This window comes from Castor canadensis, chromosome 2 (assembly GCF_047511655.1).
Source record: "Castor canadensis chromosome 2, mCasCan1.hap1v2, whole genome shotgun sequence".
Taxonomy (NCBI): Eukaryota; Metazoa; Chordata; class Mammalia; order Rodentia; family Castoridae; genus Castor; species Castor canadensis.
In genome coordinates this window covers 54,324,887-54,345,015 of record NC_133387.1, presented here as the reverse complement: position 1 = coordinate 54,345,015, position 20,129 = coordinate 54,324,887, and the positions used below count along the sequence as shown (strand labels likewise).

The following is a 20,129-nucleotide window of genomic DNA, read 5'->3' as shown; positions in this document are numbered from 1 at the left end:
TGGATTTTTCATTAAAAAAAACAACACAACTTTCTAAGATATGAGTAGATAATGGGTGGAAAGGTTTTTTTTGGGAGGGGGGAACAATGGATTTCTCACTTCTTATAAAAAGGAGATAGTTCAATAAAGAATGATTTAAATCTCCAATTTTAAGACTCTAGAAACAGTTACGGTCAGAGGTACCTGCCTACAAATATAAATAACTGTTGTATTATGTGGGAACTTACAAACTGCAGAGTTTTACCCCACTGTTTAATGGAACACCCTTAAATACTTCAGTCCCTTAAGTTCTGCTGTATTTAAGTAAATCCTAGTGTGCAATATGTATGTGCATAGAAAGAAAGGAGCTGGCCCTTCTCCAGTAATTGAAAAGCCTGAGTTTGGGAGCATGAGTATTTGCTGTGAAGTGTGACCCTCCTCACTAAACACACAGTAATCAATTCCGCCCTTTCTTTCAATTTTCTTTTTTGCTTGTCAACACCAGCAAGGCACTGTTCACTGCTAATCCTTGCAGCAATTCCACAAGAACAAGCTGATTATCTCTATTTTACAGAAAAAGAAATAAAAGCTCAGGACATTTAGAAATATCCTCAGAGGTTCAACCATTCTCTATTCTCTAGGCTGCCTCAGTAAATAACTTGTTTTACACTGTGATTAAGTTGGTGTCTGCTTTTATGTTTTCAATGAACATAGGTTTGTGAAGTATAGCTTTGAGCTGTTAAAGCTACTTTTCAATGACTGAGATGTGGTTTGTTTATAGAAAGCAAAAGCAAGACACAGTATCTCCATGGTGTACTTCAAGAACATTTCTGACTGAAATCTTCCAGCAGTCCAGTGAAAAAGGATTATCATTACAACATCCTTTTTCTTCTTCTTTTTTTTTTTTAACATCTTCTTTATTCTTACACTATCAGAGCAATTAAGGAATGTACTTAAGTGACTCAGCCAACAAATCCAACAGGCTGGGCTGTGAATCCAAGTCTTTTAATATGAATCAAACAGTAGTCTAAGCTATGAAAAAGACTAATAGTAAATAAAGTTAATAAATTTTGGATGGTAACTCCCAATCACTTAATTCCTGATTTCTCTGGCATCTTTAAGATGTTCTTGACAGCTAACTGCAAAAGGGATACCTCTATTTAGCTCTTAATTTACTGACACTTACATCATCATATGAGAAATTCACAACACCTTGCTGACCAGTATCCCGTCTTCGAAAGCTATCTGCAAAACAACAGTAAAATTTACAGTTTTTCTTTAAGTATGTCTTCTAAGAAATTATTCTGGTATTGGGTTCAAACCTCAGTATCATTTAAAATATATAACCAGGACTGTAGGTGTGGCTCAAATGGTAAGAGCACTTGCTTAGCAAGTACAAGGCTCTGAATTCAATCCACAGTACTGCCAATAATAATAATAATAAAATAAAATAAAATATATAGCTAGTCAGTATAAGTAACTTATCCCAGAGTCAATAAAGGCCATGCAGCTTCTGAGACAATTACTTAATTGTGATGAAAGCACAGAATTCCAAACTTCTTTATAATATAGATATTGCTTAATTGGAAAGAGATGAGTGAAATCCTTAACCTAATAAAAGGGATGTGATCAAATATCCCACCCATTTCCTCCCTGCCTACTGAAAAGGATTTACTTTTAATTTCACTCATTTCAAACATTTCACATCACCCATAATCATATTCTGCTAAAAAATGCACAAATTATGGCTGGAGGTGTAGCACAGTAGTGTAGTACTTGCCTAGTGTGTGCAAGGCCCTGGGTTTGATCCCTAGCATGGAAGGAAGGAAGGAGGGAAGAAAGGAAGGATGGAGAGGAAAAGGAATGGAGGAAAAAAATACAAATTACCTGGTAATGTTTTGGAACATTTTAGAAAAATTTACTTAAGATTATTTTAATGGCAGATTGCTTACTAATCTAAAAAATTCTGATAAAATTATAATGCTAGATATGCTTAATAGCAATGTTAAGAATCAACAAAAGCAACTACTAAAGCAAGCAAAAAACTAGGAAATAAAAGTGTGGAAGCACTAAGAAATGAAATGTCATAAAAACTATCTTCTGACTCCTGGTAAGGACACTACCTCACAAAACACACCTGTGAGAGCCCTCAGTTTGACACAGCAGGCGATGTAGTCATCGAAGGTGATCTTGCCACTGGTACTATATCGTTTTGCAACTGAATTCACAGTTTGGGGACTCAGTCTAAATCCTGAAAGGCAGAAAAATCATCCAGTAAAAAAATGATAAAGGCCTGCAAAAAAGACCACTAAAAAAGAATCAAGCAAAGACTGAACTCATTTTAGTTATGAATATACACAATTTCTAAGAAAACAGAAGCTGTCTTCAAATAGCATTTACTGTTAGGAAAAAACCAAAACCAAAACCAAAACCACAGTGTAGCAGTTAAGGTAAAGCTACAATTGGTCACACATACCCATCGTTGTCAGGGCCTTCTGCAATTCTTGAGGATCCACTGTTCCACTCCTATCGCTGTCGAAACTGATGAAGTGTTGTCTCCAGCCATTCAGAACAGTCCAGAGTTCTTTAAACTCATTGAACCCCAATGTGCCAGACATATCTCTCTGAATGGGAATCAAGGATCCCATTCTTGATAAAGAGCATCTTTATTTTGCAACATTTTGTTATAATTAAATGATTAAAAAACAAGGAAGGATAATGGGAATTCAATGTTCTTTCTGTTAAAATGGTTGAAAAAGTTACTGTATATTCTTGGTATGATACAATAAAAAGATAAAAGATAGAATGAAAAGGACCTATGTAGACTAAGCTCTCAGTTTCTGTTTTTATGTGGGATAAAGAGAATCTAAGTCGTACAATTATGGGGACATAACAGAGCATTGTGAGCCACCTGTAAAAAGGACTCTTGTTATTGGAACTGGGATGTCCGTTCTTTGTCATAGGGTTACCTTGGGCTCTAACATTCCCATATTAAGCCCTCCTAGACCCAAGGACTTCACTTTTGGGAGATGAATTGGGATGAAAGGCATTGCAGGGTCAGCTAAACTGGGTTAGCTAAACTGAGTCCAACAACAGGGATGTGAAAAAAAATCCCCTCAATTGAAGGTCAGGTCTGATCATGCAGAGCAATCAATGTTAAAGAAAAAAAAGATTTTTTGTACTCTGCCTCTACAGTTCTACTTTAATGCTTTCTTTTTTCTTGAGCAATTAACATTCTATTTTCCACCACATCACATTCTAAGAACTGTTTCACAAAGCTTTTCAGTGGTTACTGTCATTTTGTATTTACTGGGTAATCTGAGATGAATTCTTTTAGGAAATAAATAGTTTGTCAAGAAAATGCTCTGGACAATAAGTAAGGTAAAGGATACATCCAGCATGGAAACCATCAGCCGACAGGTCTCCAGGTTAAAAGCTGTTAAAGAAAGTACATAGATATAAATACAGTTTCAAAAACTCACATTACATTGGATACATCCAAGTTAATTAGGAACGTGACTATTTATTCACTTTTTAAACACACTAGTCAGTTTATGAGGGGACTAAATTATAGGGTGCTTCAAAGTAGATTGTTTTCTTGATAAAAGGGTTTTTTTTCTAGAACCCAAATTTGAATTTAAAGACTATAAAAAGTTTATTATTTTTTGGCAGTACTGGGGTTTGAATTCAGGGTTTTGCACTTGCTCTACCACTTAAGCTATGCCCCCAGCCCTTTTTACTACAGTCATTTTTCTAATAGGGCCTCAACATTTATGCCCTGGGCTGGCCTTGATCACAATCCTCCTATTTATGCTTTCCATGTAGCTGGGACCTAAGTATAGGTCATCATGCCCAGCTATTTATTGGTAGAGATGGTGTTGCACAAATGTTTTGCCCCACTGGCCTCAAATCTTGATCCTCTTGCTCTCTACCTCCCTTGTAGTAGGATTATAGGTGTGAGCCACAGCACCCGGGTGATTTAAACAACTTTAAAAGAAATCTTTTTTTAAAGTATTGCATAGTACTTCTAATACTTTCTTGCCTTTAAAACTATAATATGCCTATATATAGTGGGTTCAATTCACCATAATAAATCATAATGTATTAAACCACCACAGTAGATACTGCTGCTTTGTTCCTGCTGATAAATGACTATAAATAATTGGCTTTGCTATTTTTGTGTCTAATCATTTATTTTTCTGCCTTTTCCCTTTAATGTCAGGTATGGAGCAGTACACTTCTATAACCTCTTTCCATGCACAATAAGCTTATATATGAAGCTAGATACATATGCTTGTTAGAACTGTGTTGAGCAAAAGCACTCCAGAGTAAGACCCAATGACCAATTCAGTGGTGGTCATCACTCAGAAGCCTTGAGTTTTGGAAGTGTTCTGAGAACACTTTAATATATCACTTACGACAATGTCAAATGCGAACACACCCAGTAAGTGGCCTAGGGAATTAAAAACAGAGAACCCTTTGCAATTTACAGTGCAAAAATGGAACTCAATTACTTTGAGGAAATACTGCATAGGTAGAAGGAAGCTGTATGTTTATAAAGCCGAAATGAAAAGCGTGAAGTAAGAAAAGCTAGTATAAATTTTGCAGGTTAACAGAACCAACATTGCTTACAGCTCATTCTAGCTTCTTTTTCTCCCTTCTCTAACTAAACTGAAAAGAGAACACAAATGAACTAACTTATTATTATACTGTCTCCAAACGTCCAAACAATAGGTTTTCCACACTCAGTGAATTACCATATTTGGCATATCCTTTCCCAGAAACAAAAGACCAGCAACTATTTCCTATGTTGGTTTTCAATCTCTGTTTGATCCACAAACATAAGTCTCTGAGGTGAGAGAAGATGGCAACACTTTCCTACATTTTTGGGAAAGAACTGGTCGAACTTTCATTCTGACTTTTAAATTGTATGGAGATAGGAAGTTCCCTAATCTAGACCAGTGGTTTTCAATCCCAGTGCTTATCAAAATCACCTGGGAACTTTAAAAAGCAGGATTTCAGAGTGTGACACCAAGACGCCAGTATTTTTTTTAAAGGTTCTCTGATGATTCCAGTGAATAGCTAAGGCTGAGACCACCACTTTGTTCAAAGCATGATTCCTGCACCAATCATATGAGTATCACCTGTGAGCACGGTAGCTTTGTAGAATCTCACTAATAAAGTGAGGATCTGAATTGTAACAAGATCCTCAGGTGATATATATTTACATTAAAGCACATGGTTCAACCTGGACCGGATTCTGTGGGAACTTACCAGAGGTGAAATTCTCGTCTTGCCCAGGACCTCCTGAATAGTAAACTATGGCAGGGCCTGGCATTCTGGGTTCTGCAATCTTTCCAGGTGATCTGATGCCACAAAGGTTTAAGAAACACCCCTCTGGATGCCTTGACAACCACGGACAGAGCTCATGGTGCCTGGCTTACATTGAAGTTTTTGAGGGGCCATGAAGCAAACAGCTTCTCTGTCTCCCAATTTCACAAATGGCACCAGTAGTCACCTTCTTCCCTGAAATTCAGTGACCTTCCAAATAGCTTTCGGATCAATTTCTGGCCACACTGTTCCTTCCCTGGTAACTTAGTGTTTCTCTAACTTGAATTGCCCCAGGAGTCCCCAACATGAACCTCTGACTCCATTTACTAAGCCACTTCTATATCCCCTGTGAACCAAAGTTCTGAAGAAATTGTAGCTATATTACAGATCCTGTAGACTGCTTGACCTTGGCTGAGCTCACTGATTAGACTATTGAGATTGTAGAAAGATGGAATGTTGTAGATCATGAGTTACAATTACCTTGGACTATCTTAGGCCTTTTAATAGCCCATTATCTTCACTTTTGTATCTGACCTAACATTCTCCTAACTAATAAATACACTTCTGAGAATGCATCACTAGTCTTATCAGACACTTTGCCTCTCCCAACTTTATAGCTAAGAATGCTATGAGGTAACATCCAAAACCTACAGAAGAGAGTTCCCTGCTTTTCTCCCACCAATGGAATTGGTAAATGCATTGATTTATGACTTCCTTTTGTTCTGTGACTATGAAAGTTGATTTAACTTCTTCCACGGTGCAATGTGTCATTCAGGGTAACTTAAGACCATATCCCAGTGCCATGGTCACTTATGTTTGGCTCAGAATAAACTATTTTCATACTTCCTTTAAAGCAATCTTTATTTTACATCAACACCTTCATTTAGTCTTTACCTTGCATACAGGTGGCATGTGCTCCCTGTATAAAACCTTGTATGGGTATTCCAATGCTCTCAGGGCAAAGGTCAAAACCTCACCTGGTACACAGGTCATTCATATTAATATTCCTAGTTCAGCTAGTCTTACTCTTCACCAACCCTGGACACTATCCTCATAGGGAATTTCTCACTCCCATAACTAAACTACGCTCTAAGTCTTCTATATGTACTGTTCCATTGTCTGGGAACCTACCCCCTCCCATACACACACACACACACACACAGACTTCCTGGTCCTCATCATTTCTGCTGGACTTTCACTTCTCCTTAATTATCAATTCTGCAGGGAAAACTCACATCTGCGGTATGTGCCAGTTCTATGTGATCCACAGCCTCTGTACTTATCTCAGTGCATTTCACAACATCCCACTGGCAATGTTTGTGGTGGGAGCACATGGTAACTGTCTATTAAAATGCATTGGTTGGTTGACTGAATGGATGAATGAGACTAAATTCTCCTGCATGCAGAAAGCTGTATGTACCCTGGATTTTAGATGCATACTCTTCTCAGAGAGGTTAAGGAGGAATATGCTTTTTTTTTTTTAAATAAAATCTTCTCTCTTTAAAGTGATTCTTAAAAAGTAATGTATAATTTTGAATCAAAATACTAATAAGGTTATAAGGCTACATCTCCTCCGTTTTGGAAAATTTTCTGTATGCATTAGCTCAAGTGCTACCCAATAAGCACATATTATATGCAGGGATCAGGGTTCCAGGTACTTTGAAGACACAAATGTGACGTAAACTAAAATGGTGACATCTAATAATTTTCAGTCAGGAAAACAGTTCTTGCTCAATTTTGTTAAATGTGTTTTCCACTTAGAAATAGCTTTTATTAATGCTAATTCTATTTAAAATTATTCCAAAATAATCTTTATGGCAATTTTACCTTTGGTTTTTCTTCTGTTATTCTACCAGAAAATTCAAACATCTTTTCTTCTAGTAGAAACACAGAACATGATGGCAAGAATAAACAGCAAAGGACATAAGTAGCAAGAATCCCTCTCTCTAGCTGTTTCTCTAATCCTTACTACAGAGAACATCCAAATTCAAGGAAAACAGAAGTTGAATAACATCCTATAGACTGCAGCAGCTTCCCTTCCACATTCACTTCCAGGGATGACTACATCCTTTTAAACTGGCTCAGAAGGGCTGGGCTGGACTATCCTACCTGCCTACCCACTTTGGGTTTGTGAAGTTTGGTTTGAAAGCTGGGTTTAAAAGATCAATGGCTGTATAATTTCTATATTACAAAACTGACAGCTCACAAGCAGGGTGGTTTATTATAGCCACCAGAGGACACTAGACAAGTTAACTAAATCACATGGTCCTTATGTTTCAGGAAATGTCTTCTCTATAGTGCACTGACCTACAGCCATCTCCACATGAAGTTTTCTCAAATAAAAGTCTTAGAAGGACTACTCTCTAAAGATATGCAACACATTTTTTAGATTTTAAAACCTACTGTACCTCTTCTACTGAAAGGGTATAGAACAGTAAGTCTATGTGTGACACCCCACTTCGGTAAACCCCGCTATAGACCTTACTCGTTCATCATCTCAACTGCTTAACAATGAACAATTTAAAAGCACTGTCTAATATACATTTCCCCTAATCTAGAAAGTGCTTCTTTTTTCAGGACCAGATTAAATGACAGAAATTCAAAAGGTTCTTCTCTTTTGTATTAATTCCCCCTACTAAGAAATAGGAATACAATACCAAAGTCACACAAAACCAGGGAGGATAACAATAAAAACAGAAATAGTTCAAACAGGGTCATCTAAATATGCCTTGTCAAATGGTCAAAAATGCCACTGTAAATCCTCAGGTGTGAATTCTAATTTGAGCACTTTTATTCACAACTTACCATGAAATTGAGGCTTCAGTTTGATGTTCTGACTCAATTACCAAACGGCAAAGTTGACAGATAATGCACTTGAGCTAACACATTATTATCTAACCTAGAAATCTGTCATGGTCAAAACTGGATTTGAAAAGAAAGTACAAAGTATATATGTGGGATGATGAACCCCCAGTCAGCATGCAGCATCTTTGCAATATTTACTTCCCTACTGCAGCTTGCAGCAGAAAGCTTGAAAGGCAGGAAAATGAGGTAAACACTTAAAGTATAAGGCAACAAGAACTGAGGAGGAAGGGGAAAAGATGAGTGTAAAGCGGTCAGAAAGTTTCTAGGGCACTTCTTACTGAGTCTGAACATATTTTCTGAAGTAGAAAGAAGAGAGAAGACCTGGGGTATGTCATGGAAAGCATTCATGTTGCCAGAAGCCTGGCTAGAGGTCAGGAGTGCAGGACTGGCCATTCAAAACCCTCAGTGCCTCCAAGCTTAGGACAGAGTAAGCTCTTGGCAAATAGTCAGTAGTGAATGTTAGCTCCTATCATTAATGACACCTGATCTAGCAGATTTCCTTTCAACACATTAACTTGTCCCCTGTGAATGAGGCCACTCAAACTGTTTCACTGGTTTGAATGGATCCACATACATGGTGCTCAAATCTAAGAAATCCACTACCCCACTGGTAGTGTGGAATGACTTATTAAGAATAGTTTTTAAATTAGCATTTAAAAATGATAGACCAATTTAGCTTTTGAAATTCTAACTTTGGCTGAATCAGAAAAGATCAATTTACTTAAAGACTATAACCACAGTAACAGCTTAAAATACAAAGGAAGAGTCCTTTTAGAGAATCTTTAGGACAGGTCAACTTACGTTTGTATCCTCCAGCAATGCCTGACTGGGTCAGGCATCTCTGTAATTCATCAGCATCTATTTGTCCATCCTTTAGGAAAAAAAAAAAGAGGAATCACTATCATGATGTGCACTTTCAAGTCCTGCAGTGTTCCATACACCAATAACAAAAAAATGAGTACCATTATGCATGAAATTTTTTTCAAGGGCATGCCTTCCAAAAGTGGGAATTCTTTTCCTCACCCTAATTCCAAAAATCACTTCATGATGAAAAAGAATGGCTTGGCAACCAGTCTTTTCAGTCTTAGCCAGAAAACTACCAAAACTAAGCATTAAAAAATTATATATGGGGTTGCTTAAAAATCATATTCCTAAAAAAATTATTACTACTCTCCCTCCCTTAGAGGAAGAAAGAGGAAATAGGGCACACAAAAATATTAGTGAATAAAAGACTTGGTCCAAACAGAGAGGCTGTTTGATCACTTCACGATTTGGTGGATGATTTTTTTAGAGCACAATTATAGGAAAGATACAGGTTAGGTTTCCAGTACGTGCTCATTGACTGAACTAGGTCAGAACTAGATACAAGTTTTTTTTTTTTTAGGGATTTAAAATTTAAACATCTATATTCTTAGGTTGATGAATACTGTAAGTTATAAACAAGGAGCAGGGTCAATAATTATAAAAATGATGAATATGTAGAACACAAGCCAGGGCTGGTGAAAGCTAAGCAGGTGGGGTCACTTACATGCTGGAGGCACCAGCAATCTAAGAATGCTAGTCTGAGGTGTGCCATGTCTTGTGGTTTCAAAGATACAGATCAATAACAGATTAAGCAGATACTCAAGGGGAAAGTCTTCCAGTTTTAGACTCAATTTTCCATTCAAATTCTCAAAGCTGTGCTTCTTAGAGTGCTACTTTAAAAGGCAGCCTGGGGTTTTATCCTTAATATCCTATTGCACCTTTCACATTCTCATTTTACTATTTGCTAGCTTGTGATCAAAACAAGACTAAACTTAATATGAATAAACCTCCTCTCTGGACATGTTTGGGTTATGCCAACAGTGTATTTACTACAAACAGTGACCTTGTGAGCTAGGCAAATGTCCTTCCTCGAAGCAGTCCTGGATCTGTCCTAGAACTTGGAAATGGATAGAAATGGACTTGGGGAGGTAAGAAGTTAGACTCCAGGAGCTAACCTGAGTTCTTTCTCTGGGTCAATAGGTCACCACACCTAATAAGGACATGGAAAAGCTGACCTCGTAATAGCATCTGTATCAGGGAAAAAGTAAACTGTTTACAAGATTAACCTCCTGATGCTGTCAGTAATTTTCTTATTCAGAAGCTGGTGGTTTTTGTTTTTATTTTTTATCATACATACCTACTTTTTAAGGGCACAGATGATTAACAATCAAATTCAACTGAAAGAGTCATTAGAACCTGGCTACATGAGTATTAATACATTTCTTTAAGTTGTACAAACAGGGCTATCTTCATCAGCTCCTGAATTTCTTCTCTTGAAACACCATGGGCCCTGACAGTTCACAGTTCTAAAGACATCTTCTTCCTTACAGACGTTCAAAATATATTTATGATCCCCTATTCTGTTCTATCTGACCCTAATTCAATCACAAGTTTAGTTATGAACTGAATTAACATAAGTGTAGTAATATTTAGAATGAAGATCTAAAATAAGGAATAAAGAACTTTCCTTCTATCTTCTTTCCCACAAGGGACTCATTTCCTGGGAAACTTGTTGTTTTGTTTTGGTGCCACTATATCAAACACTAACCAAATACAGAATGTGTCAGTTCTTTAATATTAAAAGGGAAAGCCAACCTGTCCAGCTACAGCAGAGAAGTAACCATAGAGTGGATCCTGAGTTTGTCCAGGAAACGTAGGCCCTCCGGGTGCCCCTCCGTACTGTGAAACAGAAACACACGTGCATCATTCTGACGAATCAAGTTTTATTCTTTCACCACCAGGCTTTTGTGCAAACCCAAGCAACTGCCCTGCCCTCAAGGCCACATGCCCTTCACATGATTTACCTCCCACACCCGCACACTCTATGCAGTCCCCTCCCCATTCATGCCATTCTTTTTCCATTCTAACTTAAAAGCTGGCGACTTGGACCAAAATGCACAATGAAAGTGATACCTGGAACATGTGAAGTCACTTTAAAAATCCCTATTAACCTACAGGTTGAAGAGGTGAATGTAACCTGGGCAAGCAACTTAAGGATTGGGCTCAGAATTGTTTTCCTTTTGTTCTTTTGTTTTTACAGCTTTTATGGAGCTTTAAAAGTGTTTGAGGTGCCAGGCAAGGCTGGAATAGGTACAATGGTGACAGGTGTGGCCTGGAGAGGCGTCTGGTGTCTGGGATGGGCGAGGGCAGCAGGTCTGGAAACAGAGCATCCCCGACGCGGGCGGGGCTGTCTAACTCTCGGCTTCTGCTCCAGACTATTTTCCGACCCCCTCCCCTTCTTTTAAACGGGGAAGGGTACATTGCGGGATCATTCTAGATAAAAAATGGCTATCGTTGCTTTGTACGGGGGAAAACTGAGAGGTTGGAGGAAACCAGCGCCCAACAATTCGAGCCGCGTTCCCGGGTCACAGGGTGGGCTTCTCGAGTCCCACTCCGCCCGCCCCTTGGACCACTGGGGAGGAAAAGGGGAGCCGGGATGGAGGGAGACAGAGAGGGGCCTGGCACCAAGGTGGCAAGCGGGCAGGCAGAGGCGAGCGGAAGGCGCCCGGGGGCCCGCCCGGCAGAGCCACCAACCCGCCGGCCACCGCGCTCCCCGTGTGGCTCTCAACGCCTGGAGCCTTAGGGTCGCCGGGCTGCGCGCCCGCGCTGACAGCACTTACCCCGCCCGGGTAGTACCCGCCGCCGGCGCCAGGGTGCCCCGGGTACGCCATGGTGCAGACTGCGCCGCACCCTGCTTTGCGCTCTGCCTCCGCGGCTCGCCTATGGGCCGCCCGGAGCGCACCACGCACGCCGGCCGTGGGAGGGGACGCGCGCTGCCGCCATCCCCGTGTCCCCACCACTCTCCGCGTGCGCCCCCGGCCCGCGCGCTCCGGAGTCTTAGAGCAGTGTTCTGGCCAAGGCTGTGTACCGTTGGAGGGCCAGTGGTGACCAGGCACCTGCAACGCAAGTCACACAAGGGACTCCTCTTCCCCCCAAAACTAATGGCACATTCCAGCAGCGTCAAGAGCCCGGGGAACTCTTTTTTTTTTGCTTCCTACTTGGCTATTTCCCAGCCCATTTGTGGTCTTAATGTTACTGGACTGGGCAGGCCAGCTAGAGCAGAGTGCAGTACTGTAGGAACGGGGCGGGACTGCTGTATATATTAGGGCTGCTCTTAGGCGCCAGTGGGTGAAGGAAACGTTAAGATGGAGATTGGAAAACAGCAATGTGGCATTTGGCTTTCGATGGCACCATTCATTGAACGACAATGGTGTGTCTACTTGCCAGGGGACAACACTTCGCCTGCTTGAACTGGGTGTAGTTCATATACAGACTGAGGGGTAGGGTATTCTCTGGGTGGGGTCAGCTTCACCCAGATGTTAGGAAATCGAATTGTTTGAATTTTCTGGATGAGTTAAGCAAAAACAATCTCTTTCTCCAAAATTGCCCTGCTACTTTTTGTACAAGAAAAGTTTAGAGCAAATTAAGTGTAAATAAATAAATAAGTAAATAAATATTAAGGAAGATGAGAGATGGATGCTTCACCTGGGCTATTCAGAAAATTATTTCTTTTGCTTTACACAATTTTCTTTTCATCCAGTTGAACAGTCTGAAGTAACTTAGACATGAGATTTTTAGTTTGGTTTTGTTTTATGTGATTTCAATAGCACAATTGTTTGCTTGCTCTTACGGTTAAAGACTGGAAAATGTTTTTCTGAATTTTCACCTCTTGAAAAATGTGTTATAAGCAAGATTCTCTATATTTGGTGTGGAGGTTGCACAGAAACATTGACAGAGTCGTGAATATTTAAAAGCAATTGGAGCATCTGCTGGGTGGTATTGGAGAGTGACATTGTGCTTGCCATCATGGTGGACATTCTCCCTCCATTTTAAGTTCCTGGGCTATGCTCTTACTGACTTCAGTGTTTCCCTTTTATGTGTAACTTCCCTCTGAAGTCCTCTTTCTGGATACTCTAACTCCAAAAATGAAAGTCCTGAATAGTGAGAAAAATTCTAACAGTTCTATTGTCTCATAGCAAATACAAAAATGATGTCACCTGGGTTTTTGTTTGTTTGTTCTTTTGGTCTCTATCCTCTTAGAGTTTTGTCCACAATTTTTATGAGCACATATTAATTGTACATTTGGGGGGTTCATTGTGATATTTCCATCTATGTATATGAGACATAGAGACAGCACACAATAGAGATACCTACACACCATGTTTATCACAGGACTGTTCACAATAGCCAAATTATGGAGTCGGCCTAGGTGCCCAACAACAGATGAATGGGTTAAAAAATATGGTATACACTATGGAATTTTATTCAGCCATAAAGAAGAATAAAACTGTGTCATTTGCAGGAAAATGGATGGAACTGGAGATCATCGTGTTAAGTAAAATAAGCCAGACTCAGCAAGACAAATACCACATGTCTTCTCTCATGTGCCAAAGTTTGTGTTTCATTCAGGAAGTACATTACTGCTTTCAAATATCATGGAAATCATGAAGGTAGGCTGGTCATTTTGAGTCCCTGAGCCTCTGTTTTGAAGCCTTAATCAGCTAGATGATCAGAGCTGAACTCAAAGTTGAGTATAAGCTCTTTTAAGACTCAAGTCTGAAAGATGTGTATAGTAAATACAATATTTATAAGTAATTCAGAATTAGTTTTATGGATAAGTGACTAAGATAATTGTAATTCCAGTAGTCTAGACTTTCTTACTTCCCCACACTCAAGAATTGCATTTTAATGTCATGTTGTAAATGAAATTCTTACAATTATTGCTAACAAATTGGCAAGCCACTGCTGTTTTACTTTCTGGAAAAATAGTTGTGGCAACCTGTAACGACAAATTTATATACAGTGCTTAATAAGTACTAGACCATCTTCTAAACACCTTACATATTTGCTCAATCCTCATAAAATCTCATGAAGAATTGGAGGAATGGCTCAAATGGTAAAGCACCAGCCTAGAAAGCAGGAAGCCCTGTATTCAAACCTGAGTAGAGTAGAGCCAAAACAAAACAAACCTCATGAAGTATGTGCTATGATCATCCCCATTGTGTAGCTGAGGAACACAAGAGCTAAGAGAAGACACCCAAGTTGAAGGAACCCAGAGCTGAACTATGCTGCCATGCCCTCTGGCCCCAGTCTATGCTCTACACCTGGAAACAGCAAACTTTGTATCTGGATAGTAAACATTTTAGGTCACATCCTTTGTGTAGCAGCTACTCAATTCTGCTGTCGTAGCCCACTAGTATCCAGGGATAGCAAATAAATAAATGGTGTGGCTGTAATTCCAGTGCAAATTTATTTGTGGACCCAAAGTTGAATTTCACATAATTTTCATATATCATGAAACTTTCATTGTATTTTTTCCCAACCAGTTGAGATGTAAATATCATTCTTAGTTCCTGGGTGTACAAACAAAAAAAAAGGTAAGGTAGATTTGGCCCTCAGGCAGTAGCTTGCAAACCACTGCTGGAAACCCTTTCCAGGATACTGGCTTATGACTCAGAAGTATAGCACTTCAGCTAATGCTTTGCAAGATTTAAGATAAAGCATATGGGTAGTGGTGGCTGAGTCACCCTCAGGAATGGCGTTCTCCCTGGGGTGGGATCCTATGTATAGAATAGCTACTTCAAAGTCTTCCTCATTGGCCAGAGTGATGATCAAGAGACCCTGACTCCTCTGCCTCACTCTGTGTAGTAGCAGCCAAAGGGCACGCAGAATGCCAAAACTGGGTGCTAGGCTATCTTCTAAATGCTTATCCATGCAGCATGATTTCTTTATTAATAGACTGAGTATTATGGGACCTAAGCAATTCAGAAAAGAATAAAGACCCAATAACAACCCTACAAAAACAGAAGTGTAATTTTCTTTTATGGTTTTAATATTCATTTCAGTGGAAGTAGAGTGGGAGAAATAAGCAACTTTGCCAAGTTCTTGGTATGTGCCGTGTGCTTCTAAATGCTTCTTATGGCATCGCACTAAAGCACATCACCTTCAAACGAAGATGTAATTACATTTTATAGATGAAGAGATTGAGATATAAGTAATTTTCCCAAGGTTACTTGCCAGATTTTGACTCCTGATCTCAGTCTAAAGCATAAGTGTTTGAAAATAAAAATAAATGACAAAGACACTTAAACAAAACTGTTGTATTTTCCCCTCATTTTACTGCTTCCTGAGGAATTAGGGCAGAGAAAGGGTTACAGAAAAAGAATCTTAGAGATAGAAAACTCCTCCAAAGTAGGGTGTAGTGACTCATGCCTATAATTCCCACACTCAGGAGGCTGAGGCAGTAGGATCATGAGTTCAAGGCAAGCTTGGGCTACATGGTGAGACCCTGTCTCAACTCTGTGACTCTCCCCAACACCCTCCAAAGATCATGTTTGCCTTGAATAAGATCACAGCAAATAATCAAAAGAGAGTGATACTTATTTCTTTTAATTTGGAGATTTCTTGTTTTTTTTTGTAGGGGGTGATACTGAGGTTTGAACTCAGGGCTTCATACCCTTCAATCACAGGCGCTCTACTACTTGAGCCACTCCTCCAGTCCACTTGTTTCTTTTATTCCTAAATATAACCTATGGAAAGAGAATCCACTCTCCCTTGTGTCATTTTAATTTTGAATTGAAAATCTCAGTGGGATAAGAATGGGTTTTTTATATCCTCACACTGTGAATCCTAGATATAGACACTGCAATTCACAAGTAATTTAAAGGAACTCAGTTACCTAGAACCCAAAGCTGTATATTGGTAAAGTTAGAGGAAGGTTTTCTACCTGATATGGACAGTCTGGGGGAGCTGGAATGCTGTGTTGTCCTATTAATTTAATAAGTCTTAGAAAAAGGCTAGAGTTGTTATACAGGCTGGCCACTGTGATTGAAGTTTGTGGCAGCAGCATGAGTGGGGAGATGTATCAGGTGTATCCATAGGAGCTGGGTCATAGTTACTTTGGGAAGTCATTGGAAACACAAAAACCTTTGGATCATCTACTCTGATCAAGTTTAAAGTGAGTAGCTTTGTTCTACCACACACTCCCACCATAATGTTCTGCCTCATCACAGCCCAAAAACCAATGGCGTTAACTGACAGTGGACTGAAACCTCTGCAATTATGAACTAAAAAAAAATCTTTCCTCCTTATAAGTTGTTTATCTCAGATATTTTGTCATAGCAGTAGAAAATCTGACTAACATAGCTCTTTTCTGAAATACCATTCCCAATCCCTTTCTATACATGTTTTCAAGACAAAAAGAAATGTGGACACTCTAACTGTCCCTGGAAAGACGTTAACATAAACGTTATATAGAATATCCAGGCAGAACTTCCTCATTCAATAGGCAGTGAAAGAACTGTGTAGCTAAGGCATTTCACCACTTCCTTCAGTTTAATCAATCACAGGTCTAAAGTATCAGGAAGAAATGAACATTGCAATTGCTAAATTAAGATCTCAACTTTCTTTTAGTTCTGATCTGGGTGTGGTACTTTATGATTTAAAGACTTCTGCCTTAGGGAGAGACTCAGCTGTCCAAGTATGAGTGGGAATGAGTGTTTGATAACACAGGTAATGAATCAATACTATTCCATTTTCTTAGGACTGTTGGGAAACTGTGTGAAGAGTAGGATGTTAATTTGTGAATTAAAGACAGTTTTTTCCTTATTACCAGGATAGAGCTTAATTAATCATGTGAATACATAATTATTTGCAAAGAATAGTAAAACGTCCCACATTGAGGTTTTAGTGCTTGTATGTAAAGTCTTTACCAGCTTCCTGGCCCATTGTAGGTGATATGAACCACCAACCACACCTGTTCAATAGGATCTTCAGTCATGGTGGAAACATTCTATATCTGTGCCATCTAATAACTAATCATGTCTGCTGTCAAGCATGTGAAATGATGAACTAAAGTTTTAATTTTAATTTAAATCACCGTGTGGCTGTTGGACAGTTCAGGAACACTTTCGTCTATGTTGGCTGCTTCCTCCCTGCATCTCAGAGAAAGCACATTCACTCTGCTTGGTCAGAGGAGCCATGATGAGTAAGATAAAGCAGTTGCTAACAAAACACAGCAGGGGCATAAGGCCTGTGGCAAATGTTCCTGTATCTTTGTTCTTACTGAGGAGGTTCTTACTGCTTGTCCCTCCCTTTAGTGAAGCTCTTTAAGCTGGAATGGATGATCAGGATTAACCAGGAAACAGACACACACACACACTCTTCCAGCTATTTGAGATGTCTGAAAATGACCATCCAGAGATGAGCTGCCCATTGCTGAAGATGATCAAGCAGAGGCTGTCCAGTGATGATGAAAGCGGGTGAGGGCGTTGGATGAGCTAATTCTCTATAGATCACAGAGTATGTTCTAATGGTCTTTTCTTAGCTTTTCCCAGCCACACCACATAAATTACTCCTTCTCTGCAAGATGAAGAAACTGAGGCTCTGTGATTTGCTCTAGGTCACCAGACTAACAGCAGCAACCAGAATATTAAATGTTCATCTCCTGACTTCACATCTTTTCTCATGCTCACACTGTGCTGTCAGGACTCTTCCTTCTATGATTTTGCAGTTCTGTTGGATCAATAATTGGGGGGCGGTTTCTATTCTTGAATAGAATATATTTTAGAAATCAATATGATAAATTTAAAGCAATTGCCTACAGTAACGGACACCTCCATAGCTCTATTATTATCAACATATAAGGGTTCATCTTGGGGTAGACAATTACCTTTTGATAAACAGGGTATGAATAAGAATGGCTAAAGGGAGGTCAAGAAACAAATGTAAGAACTGGCTGTAATTAATCCTGTTTGAGATTTACAGAGATTCCCAAGCCTCTATAATTTCTCCCATTCAAGTGCTAACCAGGCCTGATCCTGCTTAGCTGCTGAGATCAGACCAGATCAGGTGCCTCGAGGGTTGGATGGCTGTAGACTCAAGTCTCTACAGTGCCTGCTTGTTGCCATCAGCATGTTTGGAACCAGGTGGAGAGGAACATATTGAATACTGGGGCCATATTCCCAGGTAGAAAAATCACCTATGTCCAGCAGCAGCATTCCTGGAGGATTTGAGGATGAATGTTCCTAACAACATTGTACTAGTGTATTACTCAGTGCCCGCAACATTTTTTTTTTTTTTTTGGTGCTCCTTGGGCTTGAATTCAGGCTATGTGAGGCAGGCACTCTACCACTTGAGCTACTCTTTTAGCCCTGTTTTGTATTGAGTTTTTTTTTCAAGATAGGATCTTGTGAACTATTTGCCTCAGGCTGGCTTCAAACCAGGATCCTCTTGATCTCTGCCTCCTGAGTATCTAGGATTGCAGGAATGAGCCACCAGTGCCCAGCAATTCTTAAAGAGATTGTGTTCTGTAAGCTAGTTGTTTGTAACTTGGGATGTATTCTTCCATAAAAGTGACTTTATGACTGATTTCCAAGCAAGCTCTTGTAGCTTCTCTAGAGCCCCCAGTGTTCTGAAGAAGGCCAACCGTGGAGCCAGGGTAGAGTGGGGTAGGATGACTGAGAGCTCATTTTCTGCCCATCCTTTTCCCCATCTCAGTCCTTTTATTCTACCATCCTGCTATCAAAAAGTCTACAGAGAACCAAAGGTGAAGTGGGAGACCAGGTTTGGGGAAGGGAAGGAGAGAGGATAAAGTCCCCATCCTCCCAATTAGCATGGAGAAGGTGGCTTGGGGGAGGAGAAAAAAAAACAGAAGAAAAATTCCAAATTACAGCTCTGGAGAAGGAAAAATAAATGCAATTGACAGGCACCCAGGTAGAGTAGTTATTTCCAGAAAGCTGAACGTGCAGTAAGCTTATACATAAATCAGTTATATGTAATTCGGAAATTTCTTAATTAAGAGTAAGATTTTTGTTGGACTGAGGGCATAGGTTAATGGTAGATCACTTGCCTATCATGTCTGAAGTCCAGCATTCAATTCCCCATACCACACACACAAAAAGTATTTATATATATTTATATAATTTATTCAAATTATGATAATTTATATAATTTATTTTCAGGAATTTACCTGACTATTTTCATATAGTGGAAATTCAGTGGCTATGCTAGGAAAGGAACCTGGGTTAACTAACTTCCATTTCTCTATTTTGTGTGAGAAGCCACAGTTGTGATATTTCTCTTTTGGTAAGCAAGTTACCAGTTAAGCTAAACTTTAATTCTATATTTAAAATTAACTCATTGTATAAAAAGCAATTGTCAGATATCTAAGATTATATACAGAAGAATCAATCTATCATTGTCTAAAACACTATCAGAAGAACTATAGATTGTTTAGCTTTAACTGCATTTCATGCTTTATTGAATTTTTTGGAATTACTGTTCTATGAAGGAAAATGTGCTTTTTCTATCTTATTAAAATGAAAGAGGGTAACTTTAAACTACATGGGAGTTTTGCAGAGCAATAGAGAAAAAAGGGAAAGCTTTTCTTTGGTAAATGAGAGCAATTTGGGGGAACTTAATTCTCTTAGAATTGAATCCTAAATGTACAGTTTAAGACTGTTGACTTGTACTCAATGGGAAACCAAATCACCATTTCTATATACACTTAAAAAAATCTCAAGTTTAAGAACACATTTCTCATTTTAAAATAATTTCCTTCATCATAATTATTAATTTCTAAACTTAGATCTTCAATTTTAGCCACCCCGAGAACATTCAGAAAATGTTTTCTAAATATAAACTTTATAGATACCCTCAGCCTGAAAAACAATGGGTCACACAGATTGAGAATTTTCTTATTGTGATTATGAGAATTAGAATATTTGAGTTATATGGAACTGTCTAATGTTACATACACATTTTTACTTACCTGCATCTTGAGATGAAATCTCACAGGTAGAAACTGGAGATTCTTAGAGGGATGTGTCCTTCTGAGGTGGCCAAACAGTGGAATCAAGACATCTGCACTGTAATAGCAGATGAATCACTTCACTCTCTCGATTCTTGGCAATCAGTAACTAACTATAACC

At 39.1% G+C, this 20,129-nt stretch overlaps 1 protein-coding gene across 4 annotated transcripts in view; it reads right to left on the bottom strand.

Annotated features, from left to right (window-relative positions):
- The window catches only part of Sri (sorcin), a 24,633-nt gene extending 4,504 nt beyond the window's left edge, over nt 1–20,129 (bottom strand). For 2 of the 4 annotated variants that reach the window (XM_020168450.2, XM_074064827.1), the window contains exons 1-7: nt 11,820–11,969; nt 10,795–10,878; nt 8,977–9,046; nt 3,372–3,415; nt 2,456–2,603; nt 2,117–2,230; nt 1,166–1,224 (exon numbers count right to left, since the gene is read on the bottom strand). In XM_020168450.2, the coding sequence (XP_020024039.2) occupies nt 1,166–1,224; nt 2,117–2,230; nt 2,456–2,603; nt 3,372–3,415; nt 8,977–9,046; nt 10,795–10,878; nt 11,820–11,870 (570 nt within the window). In that variant the 5' untranslated portion in view covers nt 11,871–11,969. Of the gene's footprint in view, nt 1–1,165; nt 1,225–2,116; nt 2,231–2,455; nt 2,604–3,371; nt 3,416–8,976; nt 9,047–10,794; nt 10,879–11,819; nt 11,971–19,969 lie in introns of those variants that run through there. The other 2 variants (XM_074064826.1, XM_074064825.1) reach the window with 2 other exon arrangements.